Source organism: Silene latifolia, chromosome 9, assembly GCF_048544455.1.
Source record: "Silene latifolia isolate original U9 population chromosome 9, ASM4854445v1, whole genome shotgun sequence".
NCBI classification, from domain to species: Eukaryota; Viridiplantae; Streptophyta; class Magnoliopsida; order Caryophyllales; family Caryophyllaceae; genus Silene; species Silene latifolia.
The window spans coordinates 76,340,233-76,355,365 of NC_133534.1; the positions used below are offsets into that span (position 1 = coordinate 76,340,233).

Genomic DNA, 15,133 nt, shown 5'->3' on the forward strand with positions numbered 1-15,133 from the left:
GTTAGTCTTTTCCGATGGGTAGAATTTTTTGTAGAAAGCTAGAGCCAACTTCTTCCAAGAATCAATCCCGAGAGTGGCCTTATCAAGGCCCTTCAACCATTGTTTCGCGGTGCCAATTAGAGAAAAAGGAAATAACACCCATCGAATTTGGTCTTGAGTTACACCGGTTTGAGAAATCGCATCACAATAGTTACAAAAGGTTTCCATATGAGAATGAGGGTCTTCACTAGGCATCCCCCCAAATTAGCTCCTTTCCACTAATTGGATAAATGCGGATTTAGCAATGAAATTTCCGGTCAAATGTTGTGGTGTGGGAGTACCATTGGGTAGGTTATCCTCGCTGGGTACGGAATGTGATGAAAACTTAGGCATTGTGGGTTGATTTTGTGTTGGATTTTGTGTTGGGTTCTCCTCACCTTCTCTTGCAAAAGGGTTGATGAACTCAATAGTTGGTTGAATATCAACAACCTCACTAATACCTCTCAAATTTCTCCTAGCAAGTCTTCTATTGGTTGTCAAAGTCCTTTCAATTTCACGATCAAAAGGTAACAAGTCACCTTGTGACCTTCTAGACATGCAAAATATCAAACAACTCGAAAACAATTAGAACAAACCTTGAGGAGTTTTACTTCCCCAAGGCAAAGAAAGACACAACTAATAACAATATAAGAAAATCTAAATCAAGTTAACACCGTCCTCGGCAACGGCGCCATTTTTGGTCAGGACTAAATCTTTTCGGTAACTTGTCGTTAGGAGCACCTAGACCAAAACACAATTTATAGCTTCACAAACAACTCTACAATTAGTAAAGAGGCAAGTAAAGGTCGGATCCCAAAGGACGGGAATTGAGATGAGATTTCTATTGAAACTAGTGGTGCCTTAAGGGTGTCACAAATTGGGTTGATGTAGAAGGTCACTAAACTAAATAGCAATGAAAATAAACAAGCAAGATGAATCAAAAGGGTTGTAAACAATTGATAAAAAGCACTAGGGTGTCATGAGGTCATAGGGGATTCATGGGAATTGATCATACAAACATGTTCTCAAATTATAAGCAAGCAATTATTGTTGTGATGGATTGAGTTGGGTTATATCTTACAATCCTAGGAAAGTTTGGGTCCCGGAGCCGAATCAATTAGATTGTACAACAACTACAAGTCGACTTAGTCTTCCCTACTCAACAACATGCATGGTCTAATGAGACTCGAGTTGGTTTATGTCTTACAAGTCTCATTGAAAAGATAGGTGATGGGTAAAAAATGCAAGGATTCACAGGCTCGTATTTCATCAAACATAACATGTGCATGAGTTGAGATCAAAACAAGCAAGCAAATAAACCATAAAAGCATATTAATTTAAGCATGAATCATTCCCCATGTTGGTTTCCCCTAATTACCCATTAACCCTAGCTAGGTGACTACTCACTCATTATCATGATGAACATGCTAGCAAGGTTGTCAATCATACAAACAAAGTAAAACATGATGAATAAATGAAAGTAATTAACAATAATTAAAAAAGGATTAAGGGAATTATACCTACTAATGATTCCAATAATAAAGCAAAGAATAAAAGAAGTACTTGATGCTTGATTGAGAGGTTGTCAATCTCCCAATAATAACCCAAATAATCTTCAATTACCCAAAATAAAGGATGAACAAGAGAGAGATTAAGGAAATAAAATTTATATTAAAACTTGATTAATTGTTGATTACAAAACTAAAGAGAGATTTGATTGATATTAACTACTCTAAGAATTGATAAGAAGAACATGCTCTTCCAATTAGACTAATGGGGTATTTATAGTGGAAATTAGGTGGATGCATTAGGGTTAACTAAGGGCTTAAATGACGATTAAGTCCCTATTTAAGGAAACGCCGGTATTTTCTGAAGGATGGGCATCTTTCTTGAAGCTTGAAGAAACGAATTTGCGCTGTCTTGGAATCCGTGCGTCTCAGGCTCGGGACGGCCGGATTCGTAAGTCTCTGCCCGGGCGTCTTTGGGAGAAGACGGGCGTCTTCTGGTGGCTGCTGCCCGGGTGTCTTTGGTAGAAGACGCACGGATTGTGAAGGTGGAGGACGGGCGTCTTCTTGGCAATCCGCACGGATTGCTGCTCAGTCTTGTTTCTTCTTCTTTTCTTCCCTTTTCTTCATAAAATCCTTGGGGATTTCCTTGGGGATGCAAGGATCTTTCCTCATCATTGTCCAAGTACTATAATATGTACAAAGGCCTTATAATCTTGTCTCTCCTTGATGCTTGGTCATTGAATTCAATCAATTTAGTCTCATTTTGCCATGAAAATGCAAGGTTTGCACTCCTTTCCTACCAAGGACACAAAACCTCAAAGAATATGCGAAACAAAGAACTAAAGACAATAAATGACCCAAATATGCACTAAAAAGCATGGGAACAAGGCTAATTCGGGGACTAAATATGCGCTAATTATGGTCACATCAATATTACAAGAATATTCCGTTTGCTAGTCATGTATATTTTGTGTCTTAACGAACCATCTTTTTGGTCATAATTTTCCTTATAATCTTTTTGGCCGAAAATGCTATAAAATATATCCACCAAAATCTTTACCATATCTTACCCATGTGCACTACCTACCTAAAAGATTTACCCTAGTTTTATAGATATATAAAAACAAAAAACAAAAAAAAAGAGGGGGGGGGGGGTGCGAATCATTTCTTACCCACTTGAACACGCCGCCTACCCACACAAACCTATACTTACCATAACTCAAAAAGTTACTCCCTTTAAATACACTCCACCTCCCTCGCATCACAATCCCCATCATTACCTGTCCATATTTTTCTTCTCCTCAAAATTCACAAACACTCAACCTCTCAATTCTTCATCACCATGACCCTCAAACCAAAAACCCGTTTTGATACACCCACAGCTCGGTCGTCCCATAAGACCGAGACCTCAAAACCTACATGTAATCCCTCTGATCAACCCACAAACACTCCTTCACCACCATCAAACCCAAAACCGACCAATCCCGAGCATAACCGGGAGGAAACTAGAGCCAAGGGGAAACGTCATAAGCTCAATAAATAGAAGAAAAATATGGTAGTTGAAGAGGAGTCGGTGGAGGAAGTGCAAGTTGTGATAAGTCGAGATGGTCATCAAAGAACCTTGTATAAGGAACACATGCCGAATGCTACGGCGGTTGGGTTGGACAAGCTTCATCTCACAAAGCTTGAGAGACAACGAATTAATAGTGTCTCTCGATATCACATTCATAGAGGACGATCCTATCCACCGGCATGGTACAAAAAAAAATCGAGGCTTTAAGTTTCTTCAAGGATTTCTTGAATTTTCAAGAATGGAGCAAGATATGTGCATTGACCGTTCCGGTATATCCGATTGAGGTAATCCAATTCTTTGCTTCGGTCTCATTGAAAAAGGGTGTGTTGCATTTGGTTGTTAATGGGTCGGAGGTGACAATCTCCGTTGATGATTTCTGCACTCTGTTTTCAGTTCCTGATGATGGGATTGAAATGAGGAGATGTGTCCGGAGAGGAGAAGCTAGTAATCAAGAAGTCGTTTGATGATGGTGCAACCTGCACTAGTAACATGCTTGCGGGATACTTCTCGGCAAAAATTAAGTTTTTCTTGAATTTTATGTGGAATACAGTGGTCCCCCGCCGTGGAGGTCATGACAAGCTTTCAAGCTATTAGATGATGGTCGTGTATAGATCGTTGGAAGGACAAAACGTGAATCTCTCTATGCTTGTTTTTCATCGTATTATTCAAACGAGTATCCAAGTTACCGAGGACAAGTTCTACACTACTTTGGACTTGCCCTATGGTGTTTGGATAACTCGGTTATTAGAGTATAAGGGAGTTGTTAGTCGGGAAAGCTATGGTGTTTCGATCAAGGATGAAATGAATGATTCAGTTTTACGAATGATGTAAGTAGGCGCAATAGGGCCTGATTTGGTGTTTTTGTCGAAAGGGGTTGTGTTGGATAAATCATCCGATGTTATTATGGCTTTGGAGAAGAAGGTGGAATCGTTTATGACGAGTATGGATGCAAAGATGGATGCTCAAACCAATTTGTTGGAACAATTGGTTTCGGGAATGACTAAAGAACGGGTTGTGGCTCCTATGGATTTGGGACGCTGTAATGACGAGGTGCTAGCTCGATTAAAGGAGTTAGAGGAGCATCTCACGGTTGTGGCTAAGGTTACGGATTCATGCATGCATGAGGCTATTTGCCAATCAAGCTCGGTGGCTAATTTGGTTAGTCAAAGAGGAGTGGTGATGCTAGCGGGACGAACCATGAGACACGAGATGGGGCAAATCTTTGAGGCTACTAGAGCGTTATCTATGAAGCTTCTTAACTTTGATCGGTGTGTCACCGCTCAAGCGGCTCATGTTAGCTCATGTCTTGATCGTCTTTCCACGCTTGAGTTTCGAACCCATCCCGGTTATGTGAACCCCAACCGTGTCAACCACAACATTCCCTAGACCATTCTTATCCTTACCACAACATTCCCTAGACCGTTCTTATCCTTACCGTGCATAGACGAGAAAACGACAGTCAAAGAAAAGGTTATCTACTGAAACAACAGTCAAAGAAAAGGTTATCATGGGATTAACCTACCATGCCACAAAGAAAACAGACTGGATCCACAAACAGTCCCATCCTGTTCAACATATCCTTTGTCAACAGTCTTTTATGCATAACAGCCCAGTAGATAAACAAAGTTTTTAGGATGTTAATGATGTAAATTAAGTACAATTTTTTGTGTTAGTTTTAGTTTAAATAAATACGCAGCGGAATTAATGTGTTTTTAATGTTTATTTTTATATGTAACAACGAAAATAGTAAATGATATGAATTAGTTGTGATAATCTCGCAAGACCCCTCAACTAAAACTAGGATATGACGTGAATAAACTCTCCTTCCTCACAAGAAATTCGAAGATATACACGAATGGTGGCTCTCACCTCGCAAGGATCGAATCACACTAAAATCTCAACCTCACAAGGAAGAAATAATAACTCTAATAACTCTTAAGCAATTAGAACAACCAAGTAAAAAATTTGAATTAACTCTCTCATTCAATGATTAAAACTGAATACAAAACCCTCTATTTATAGTAGATTAGAGTGACTAAGAGGACTCCTAAAATTCCCTAAAAACAACTTTCCTAAACTCGACCCTTAGAGAATTGACAAAATTGCCTTATTACAACTTGCTAAAATTAGGAAAAAATTAATAAGGAAATAAACAACAATGCCTTAAATTTATTAGGCAAAATAAAATAAGGCAACTAATAATATGACTCGATTTAGGGAAGTAAACTTGAGTCAGTTTGTCAACCGCGTAGAAGTTGGACAGCTCAACTTAAAACGATCATATCTCCTTCGTTATTTCACCAAATAAGGCGTATGACCACTCGTTGGAAAGCTCACATCATTTACTTTCATTTCAACAAGGAATCAAACTAAAATTAGCTATAGTTTAGGAGATATTTAGCTTTTAAACCAAGTGAATGAATCTGAAATGTCAAGAGTGACACGAACTTGTGTTAGACTCATGCTTCTCCTGTATTATTCTCCCCTTCTTCAAAAAGATTCGTCCTCAAATCTTCAAAATCTTGAAGTATAAAATTTTCATCATCGGACCCTCCGGGATCAAACACAAATCTTGTAAGCTTGTTTGATTTGTAGTTGCAACAAGCATCATAAGCGAGAATCCTCTTGGGTTTGTGCCTTCTTCTCTTGTACTTTTTTTTCTTGTGCTTTCCACCCCACCGCCCTCCTTGCACAAGTTTACCAAATCCAAAACAAAACTTGCTTGGTATAGCAAGATCATCTTGAGCATCCATAAAAATTGACTTTAATAAAAAAATTAGAGTTCCCACCATATAGCCTCTCATCAATGTATTTATCAATTGGTGATTGATACGGTTCTTTAATCTGAGAATCTAAATTAACGTTATTATCCAGAAACTCCTCATCCAAGCTTGGCATAAGATTACGATTATATTGATTTGCATTGTCATAACTTGTATGATCACTTTCTTCCACGTGAGCTTCATCATAAACTTCTTCAAATTCTTCATCAAAAATAGCCGCTTGGTTAGGATCAAATAATAATGTATCTTCTATATGACATTCCTCATCGAAAGAACATAGTTTATCTTCAACCAGATCTTCTACTTTCTTTTTTCCTTCATGATCAACATTGAAAGCCTTGATATTTTCCTCTTCTTTCTCTCTTTCACAAGATCGAAAAAGTAAACCTTCCATGTTTTCTAAATTGGATGAAATACGGTCAATTCTCTTTAACATTTCCTTCAAAAAGAATTCTTGCTCAAATTCCTCCAACTCCTTTAACATTGTTTGAATTTCCTTCGAGACATGGCAACACATGTGACAAATGATAAACTCAACTCCCAAGACAGATCTATTGAGAAATAAATCTAAACCTTGCTCTGATAACAACTTTAATGTAAAATAAGTACAATTTTTTGTGTTAGTTTTAGTTTACACTACTACAAAAATAGACGTAATAAAACATTTTGTATGCAACACTTACGGTTTGTGTTGCAATTTTTAGTTAATTAAGCAACGCTTTAATTAAAAATGTTGCTTTTACTTATATAAGGCATCACTTTGAGATAAGTGTTGCCATGTATTTCCGTAAATGCAACGGTCTTATACAAATGTTGCATTTTGTAGCAACACTTGAGCAACACTTTTGTCACATAAGTAACATATACCCTAAAAATTTTTAACTTTTTGGTTTTACCGCTGAAGTATTGTGAAATGAAAAATTAAAAATTAAAAAACAAAATTTTGCGGCGCTAACTCACACATTCATTCATTCAATGTCAATGTTACAGTAATCCATCACCGCCTCAATTCATTCATTCTTTATTCATTCCACCGTCGATCTCTTTTCCTTTCCCATTCATTCGTTCAATTCCACCGTATATTCTTCACTCAATCTCAACTTTGATTGGATTCTGTCGAAACCCGGTGAAGTCATATTATTTGGATTGAAGTCATTTTCTGATTGGGATTTGTCGAAAGGTATGATACTCCTATTTCAATTGTTCTTATCATTTTTAAGTTGTTTTTCGATATTGTTCAAATTTTGTGTATGAGTATTGAATTGTTGCTGTCGACTATTGTTTTCTGCATCTAATTAACTATTTTCATTCCTGTTAATTTTGTGTTTTTATTGAATTTCAATGTTTATATGATTGATGATGTTGTTGTTGATATGATTGATGCTGTTCTTTGTTGAGTGATTTAGGGTAGTTTATTAGAATAGGGTAGTTTATTAGAATAAGGTAGTTTATTAGACATGTTTACAGTGGAACAGGGAGCGAAATATTATCTGATACTTTGTACCTGAGCACATAGCATGAGTTTGAAAGATGAACAAAAATTGAAAGTAATCACGAGAAATGAAAGTACATGACTGCAGTGACAGAGTTCCTTAAAATAGAGACAAATATCCATAAAACAGAGTTCCTTAAAATAGAGACAAATACCCTATTCTAATAAACTAGCCTATTCTAATAAACTACCTGTTCTATCATTTTTACGGATTCCCGATATCACCAGACGAAATTAAAGTAGGAATGAGTCTGTTTCAATTACAGTCAACTTTGTCGAGTAATTACATTGTTAAATTTATAATTTGTGCTTATTTAATTCAGAATTCAGAGGATGAGGAATGATAGAAGTTGGATGTATATAGCTAGACGTTTGCCTGAGTTTGAAAATGGAGTCCTTGAGTTCCTGAATGTGTCATTTTCTAAGGCTACTCATGGGAGTCAAATAAGATGTCCATGTAAGAGGTGTTTAAACCGATATTGGTTACGAAGACATGAGGTGTATGATCATTTAAAAGCATTTGGTTTTGTTGAGGATTATTATGTTTGGACTTTTCATGGAGAGGATCCTTTATCAACTGAAACCATAGTTGAAACCCTTGATGAAGAAGAAACTTTCAATGACAATACCAATACATTGTGAGACGATAGATTTAGAAGTTGTTTTGAAGGTGACACTAACGTACAAAATGGTCCCAATGATGAAGCTAAAAAGTTTTATAAGTTGCTAGAAGAGGGTCAACAAGAATTATTCCCGGGCTGTAAGAAATTTTCAAAACTGTCTTTTGTCATTCGACTATTTTTGTACAAGACACTTCATGGAATTAGTAATGTGGCATTCAATGATCTCCTCCAATTGCTAAGAGACATGGTTCCGGAAGCTAAAATTCCGGAAAACTTCACTGAAGCTAAGAAAATTGTGAGGGATTTGGGTCTTGATTATAAAAAAAATATGTGCGTGTCCTAACGATTGTATGCTATATTGGAAAGAGTGAGAAAATGCTGAAGAGTGTTATAAATGCCATGCCTCGAAATGGAAAAAATGCGAAGCAAATTCATCTAATAAGACTTCAAAGACTTCGAATAGTCGCTGTATACCTGCAAAGGTCTTATGGCATTTTCTACTAGAACATAGGCTAAAAAGAGTATATATGAATTCAGAAACTGCAGAAGCTATGACATGGCATGCTGATAAACGTCCAAAAGATGGGTATCTAAGACACCCTGCAGACGGGTTAGCTTGGAAGAACTTTGATTCTCTATACCCTTTATTTGCTAATGAACCAAGAAATGTAAGGTTAGGACTGGCTTCTGATGGGTTCAATCCATTTCAAACTATGAGTGTATCTCACAGTACCTGGCCCGTTGTGTTGGTCAATTACAATTTGCCACCTTGGATGTTCATGAAACCGGAAAATTTTATGCTATCACTGCTCATTCCCGGTCCCGAGGGTCCTGGGAATAATATTGATGTATACTTGCAGCCTTTGATTGAGGAATTAAAAGACTTATGGAATGTAGGGCTTGAAACATATGATAAATTTAGGAATGAAACATTTAAGTTACATGCTGCTTTGACATGGACAATTAGTGATTTTCCTGGGAATTCAATGTTATCGGGATGGAAAACAAAAGGGAAGTTTGCTTGTCCAAGTTGTAACCATGAAACAGAATCCTTATATCTGAAACATAGCAAAAAAATGTGTTATATGGGTGGTCGCAGATTTTTAGATGTTAATGATCGATTGCGACGTGATAAGAAGTCTTTTAATGGTAAAGTTGAACTAAGAACCCATCCCAGACCCCTAACAGGATTTCATGTCTTAGATGAGTTGTCTGAATTTGTGAATTATTTTGGGAATAAAGAGAAGCAAAAGAACAAAAGTGACTCCCCATGGAAGAAGAAGTCTATATTTTTTGAATTGCCTTACTGGAAACACAATAAATGTCGACATAACCTGGACGTGATGCACATTGAAAAAAATGTTTTTGACAATGTACTGGGAACTTTATTGGATATTTCTGGTAAAAGTAAGGATCACCCCAATGCTCGTTTTGACCTATTATATATGGGTATCAAACATGACCTACATCCTCAACTGTCACAAGACCAGAGACATGTCTTCTTCCCAAAGGCATGTTATTCAATGTCTACAAAAGAAAAGGATATATTCTGTCGTGCTTTGAAAGGAGCAAAACTTCCTTATGGCTTCGGCTCTAATATTTCGCGATGTGTGAATTTAGCGCAAAGGAAAGTTTCAGGATATAAAAGTCATGATGCTCATATCATGTTACATTACTTGCTTCAAGTTGCTGTGAGAAGGTGCCTTCCCAAGCATGTGGCGCTTCCTTTGATTAGATTAGGAAATTATTTCCGAAAACTGTACAGTAAAGTGCTAAATCCACAAGAACTTGATTTCTTAGAATCTGAAATCATCCAAATATTATGTGACTTAGAAAAAATATTTCTCCCAAGCTTCTACGACATCATGGTACATCTGCCCATTCACCTAGTAGAGGAAATTAAGCTTGGGGGTCCTGTGCAAGGGAGAGGGATGTTTTTCATTGAAAGATATTTATGTAAATTGAAATCATATGTGTGCAATAGAGGTCGTCCAGAAGGATCTATTGCAGAAGGTTATTTGATTGAGGAATGCATGAACTTTTGCTCTCGGTACGTGGACGGAGGCAACACAAGATATGACAAAACCACATGTGACATGTTAGCTAATGAAACAGAGGAACTTGACACTACAATATTTGGTAATTGTGGTCATCCTTTGGGAGGAAAGAAGCAAAGAAATGGACGGGTGTTCACTCTGGACACCAAATTAGTTGCGCAGGCGTATCACTACGCCTTATTCAATTCAGATAGTCAAGAAGTTGATCAGTGCATAAAGTAAGTAACTTTATCATATAATTTGATTACTAACATTATATCATAAGCATTAATTTTTATAATTACGTTTTTTATTTTTTTGGTGAAATGTAAACTTCTCATTAATAATCAAATCCATCTATTTACACCCAACATATACATCCATTACTGTCATCCTTGAACCAACAGCAAGCATTGCATACTATATTCACAATTAAAAAACAAATTATGCAGAGTTTCCTGACCATTACCACAAACTGCACACTTTAACATAATCACCTAGTCGCCACTTATAAACCTTATGAATGTCATAAGGAACTCCGCAACTTGATTCAAAGTAAGAAAACCAGTTTCCAAAACTTTTTTGACCTTATAGATTTTTAATTACGTTTACTTCTTTAATTTTTGAATTTATTGTTTCACTGGTTTGTGTGGAGAACATGAAGCTTTCGTGAACTGTCAGAGTAGGAAAAGCAAATGGAAACGTGCACGTAATCACGGTCATGATTTCCCAAACTGGTTGAAAGAAAAGGCGAGCCAAAACGGTGTCTCTGAACAAATATTTTGGCTTGCTAAAGGACCTAGTCCTACAGCCAAAAGGTTCAAGGGTTATTATGCAAATGGTTATGAGTTCTATACCAAATCACGCGATGTCAGATACAAAACACAAAATAGTGGTGTAACCCTCTCTGCTTTAACTTCAAGTTTTGCTAGCTCTAAAGACAAAAATCCTGTTGATGGGGATGTTACCTATTATGGTGCAATTCTAGAAATAATTGAGCTGAACTATTGGTCTAAGTTTACTCTTGTGTTGTTTCGTTGTGAGTGGTATCAAGTGGAGAAAGATGAATATGGGATTACTTGTGTTAATGTGAACAAATATTGTTCAGTGGATGATCCGTTTGTCATGCCATCCCAAGTGCATCAAGTATTTTATGTGGCAGATCCAATCGTATATGGGTTGCAATATGTCATGACTAAGGTTCCAAGAGACATATTTGATTATGACATTGAAATTGCAGAACCTAATAATGACCTTATAATGCATTCTCGGCATGTGGAACCTAAAGAGAATATCAGATTGTCAAGAGAAGATATAGACCCTACGGTTGTTGATGCAAATACTGTATTGGTCAACACTAATAATTTGTGTGATTTAAATAATGACAGTGATGACAATGATGACACATTATGGGACTGGATGCAAGCTGAGGAAGAACATAATGATGAGGACTAATGAGTAGTGACAAGAGAAAAAATTTTATACATTTGTAGTGTCTTTCATTGATGATTATTATGCCTGAATTGTTTGTCTGAATATTTTTTATCTTTTATCTTACATTTCTGTCGGGGTTTTTTTGATCTTTTGCCTGAATTTGATCTAACTAAATTTCATTTATAATGAATTAGATCTTTTGTCTGAATTTTTTTTGTTTCTGATGTTAACATTACTGCAATTGAAGTATGAAAGGAAGCTTGAATGAATATGAGAGAGTTCGCATTGAAAAAATTGCACAAAATCAGGCAAGGATGGAAGAGTTGGGGATACAGAATATTGTACAGTCGTCAAAAAGCCTGGTTGAAAGTAGCAAGAACAAAAGAGGAAAACAAAATAAATTAGGAAGAACAAATCATTCTGACAAAGAAGATCTGAATTATGTTCCTTGCAACACTGAGTCTGAGGATGATGATCATGTAAATGCCGAAGTTCGTCAGAAAAAGGTTTCTCTGTTTTTCTCTGATCTGAATATGCAGGTTTCTCTGATCTGTACAGTTCATTTTTTTCTCTAATCAGCAACACTGATTTGTTCATAATTTTTGTCTGATCTGTACATTTTTTTTCTCTTATCTGTTCAATTTTTTTATTACATGTCTACCTACTAATGTATATGCAGGTTTCTCAGTCTGGTAGTCGACAACGTGCACAATATATACCACCTAGGTCAGTGACTAGATTGAGAAATCAATGTCAAGCTTACAAAAACCAACAACGGTTCGAGCTCCGGCAACACCTTGACAAAGATCAGACAGGGGAAATCAATGTGAGGAGAAACATGACTATGGCTGACATGATCTTGATGAGAAACCAGATGCAAAAAGAAAAAGAAATGAGTACTGATTTTGGTCAATCATCACATTTCACCCCTACCAGAGAAGACTTAAGCATTGGCTCAAAGACGCATGAAACTTATATCCAGCCTTCGCCTACTCAGGGAGATACGATGGGAGGTAATTGTACCATATCATAATGTGTAGGGTAAGATATTTTAATTTTATAATTATCATCCTTTACACTATTTAGTTTTTTCATTCAACTTATTAAAAAAATGCAGTTCACTACGAAAATTCATCTCAAGCCGAACGAGATGAACTTATAGCAAATGTTTTGGAGGAGATCCATTAACGATAGTAGTATCTTGAAGGCGAGACACATAGCTCTGAAGAGAAATATCCTGAAGCTGAGAGTGAGGAAATAAACTTGGATATTCAAGATCTTGAACTAGATGGTAAATTTATATTAGTTTATTTCTTGTATTTTTTTTTATATTACATATATAAATATATTTTGTATATTATATGGATATTTAATTATATACTGCTTGTAGCTATCTCGGAAGGCGGTACAAGAGGACCAACAATGTTACACCATGTACACACGCGACCGTTGGAGAAAAGGGTGGCCATCATTCTAAATGAGTTTGGGCAACCAATTGGTCCCATATTGGAGAAGCAAGACATTGTAGGTGAATTTTCTTGTTTTTTAGGTACATTAGCTCGGGATTATAACTATGTACCCTTAGTCTTTGACTCTTGGCAGAAAGTCCCTAATAAAGATAAACTGTGGGATTATATCTTGGTATGCCTCCTTTTAATTATAGCTTACTTGAATTCAGTAGCGCCTTCATTATTTTATTTTTCAAAATTGTACAAAACCGTTATATTCTATGCAGGGAAAATATATAGTACCAGATGAAGGTAAAGACTGGTAATGAAGACTCATTAGAGATGCATGGAGAGTCCACAAATGTCGTTTCAAGAGAAAGCATTTCTACCGCTATAAAGATGATAAAAGTAGGTGGCGAAATAGATCTAAACTAGTTCCTGATGAGGACTTTCTAAAATTACTTGCCACATGGAAAAAAAGTCTGAGAAGGTGATATTCATCTCCTTATACTTGAATTTATAACTCATAATGTTTTTGGCTGTATATATATATAAATCGTCTTTAATTACGCAAGTGTGGTTCACTATTTCTATGCATTTATCTAATGTGCAGCAACGATGCTCTCGTAACCGTGATCGTCGGTTGGCTCAGAAAAATATGTACACGGCTGGGCCAAAAAGTTTTGCAATTATACGAGAGGAACTGGTAATTTAAGTGGATGTCATCAGTTATGAACTATAGATAGATCATTTTTACTGAAGTATATATTATGCTATTCCTCATTTTACAGAAAAATGAAAATCCAGACAAAGAGCCACCTTCTCTTGCTAAATTGTTTGAGCATACTCGTGCAAGAAAAATTGGAAAAAAATATAAAGAGCCGTATGATGATACATAAAGATAGTAAGTTAATTAATTTTCTGGTTGGCTCATTATAATTATTCTGATGCATTCAAAAAAAATTTTACGAGTGAAAGTCTAATCATATGTCTAATTATAGGAAAACATGAAAAATTATGTACCTGATGATGGAGAATGACCAACGAGATGATGCTGGCACTTGGCTTGAAGCGATGAAACAGACCCCTTTTTGCATGTCATGGGCAAGGAATATGACGGCCGTCGTAGATTATTTGGCATGGGTGTGTCTAATAAAAAGTTAAAGGAGGTGAATGGTACACAACCCTCTTATGTGGTTCCAGTGGAGGTTTTGGAGTCGTTGAAAACTACTCTACGTGAAGATTGGCGAAAAGACATGGATCATAAATGAGTAAACGAATCAAAGAACATGAAGCAGAATATCTCAAGAAGAAGGCGGAGTTAGAAAGCATGCAAAAAGATATTGAAAATGAAAGAGAGTTAATGAGAGACCAAATACTGACAAAGATAATTGGAAGACTACCTCCAGATGTTGTCAAGGAGTACTTAACATGAGGTATATATATTCCTTCATTGTTCATTCTTTTTGTCTCTAATTTTCTCCTGTAATTTTAATTTTATTTTTCGAAAAGTGCGTTCTGCTGGCTGCAGTAGGTGTTGCTGTGTTGCTTTCTTAAATTGTTGTTGAAAATACCCTGTGTGGACAGTTAGTAGTTGATGCAAAATCATCTCTAAGGCTTGAATATGTGCCCTGTGTGGGAAATACCCTTACGCTTAGCCTGAATCTGTGTTGTCTGTGAATTTTATGTTGAATTAGTGAGCTGCAGTCCTCTGATCACCATTTAGCTCCCTATCCCTAGATGTGCTAAATCATTTCTAGCTGCAGTCCTAGCCACCATTTAACTTCATCTTGTGTATCCACTCTCGATCTTCTCTGGAAATTTGAGCACACAATCATGCTTACATTTATCCCATAACCAATGCTGCCTGTACTCCTTTTTGGTACCCAAGGAATCTCCAGTTAGTTTGCTCACAGGGAATCTCCAGTTAGTTTACTGGTTCAGGCACGCACTGAACAACTCTCTTGTTATAAGCACACTCAAAGTAGATGTGAGATATACATTCCTCAGCTTGCCCAAAAAAGTAGCATCTATCCTCAATATCCATGTCATACTTGATCAGTGTGTCATTTGTCATTCGTTTTCAGAGCTTCTAGTGCATATTGTCATCCCATAAACTGATTTTTGGCACAACTAACCCACCCATTCCAGGCACCGTTGTTGTGTCACCTATCTTTGGTGCATGCTTTTGTACCTCTGAACCATTCAGACCATTGAT

The 15,133-nt window shown here is 36.6% G+C and overlaps 1 protein-coding gene across 1 annotated transcript; it reads left to right on the plus strand.

Moving 5' to 3' along the window:
- The first annotated feature begins 8,524 nt into the window (after positions 1–8,524).
- On the plus strand, positions 8,525–11,488 carry LOC141601233 (uncharacterized). Its single transcript, XM_074421496.1, has 2 exons — positions 8,525–10,272; positions 10,720–11,488. Exons 1-2 carry the CDS (start codon positions 8,525–8,527, stop codon positions 11,486–11,488), a joined length of 2,517 nt encoding a protein of 838 aa, XP_074277597.1.
- Positions 11,489–15,133: the final 3,645 nt, after the last annotated feature.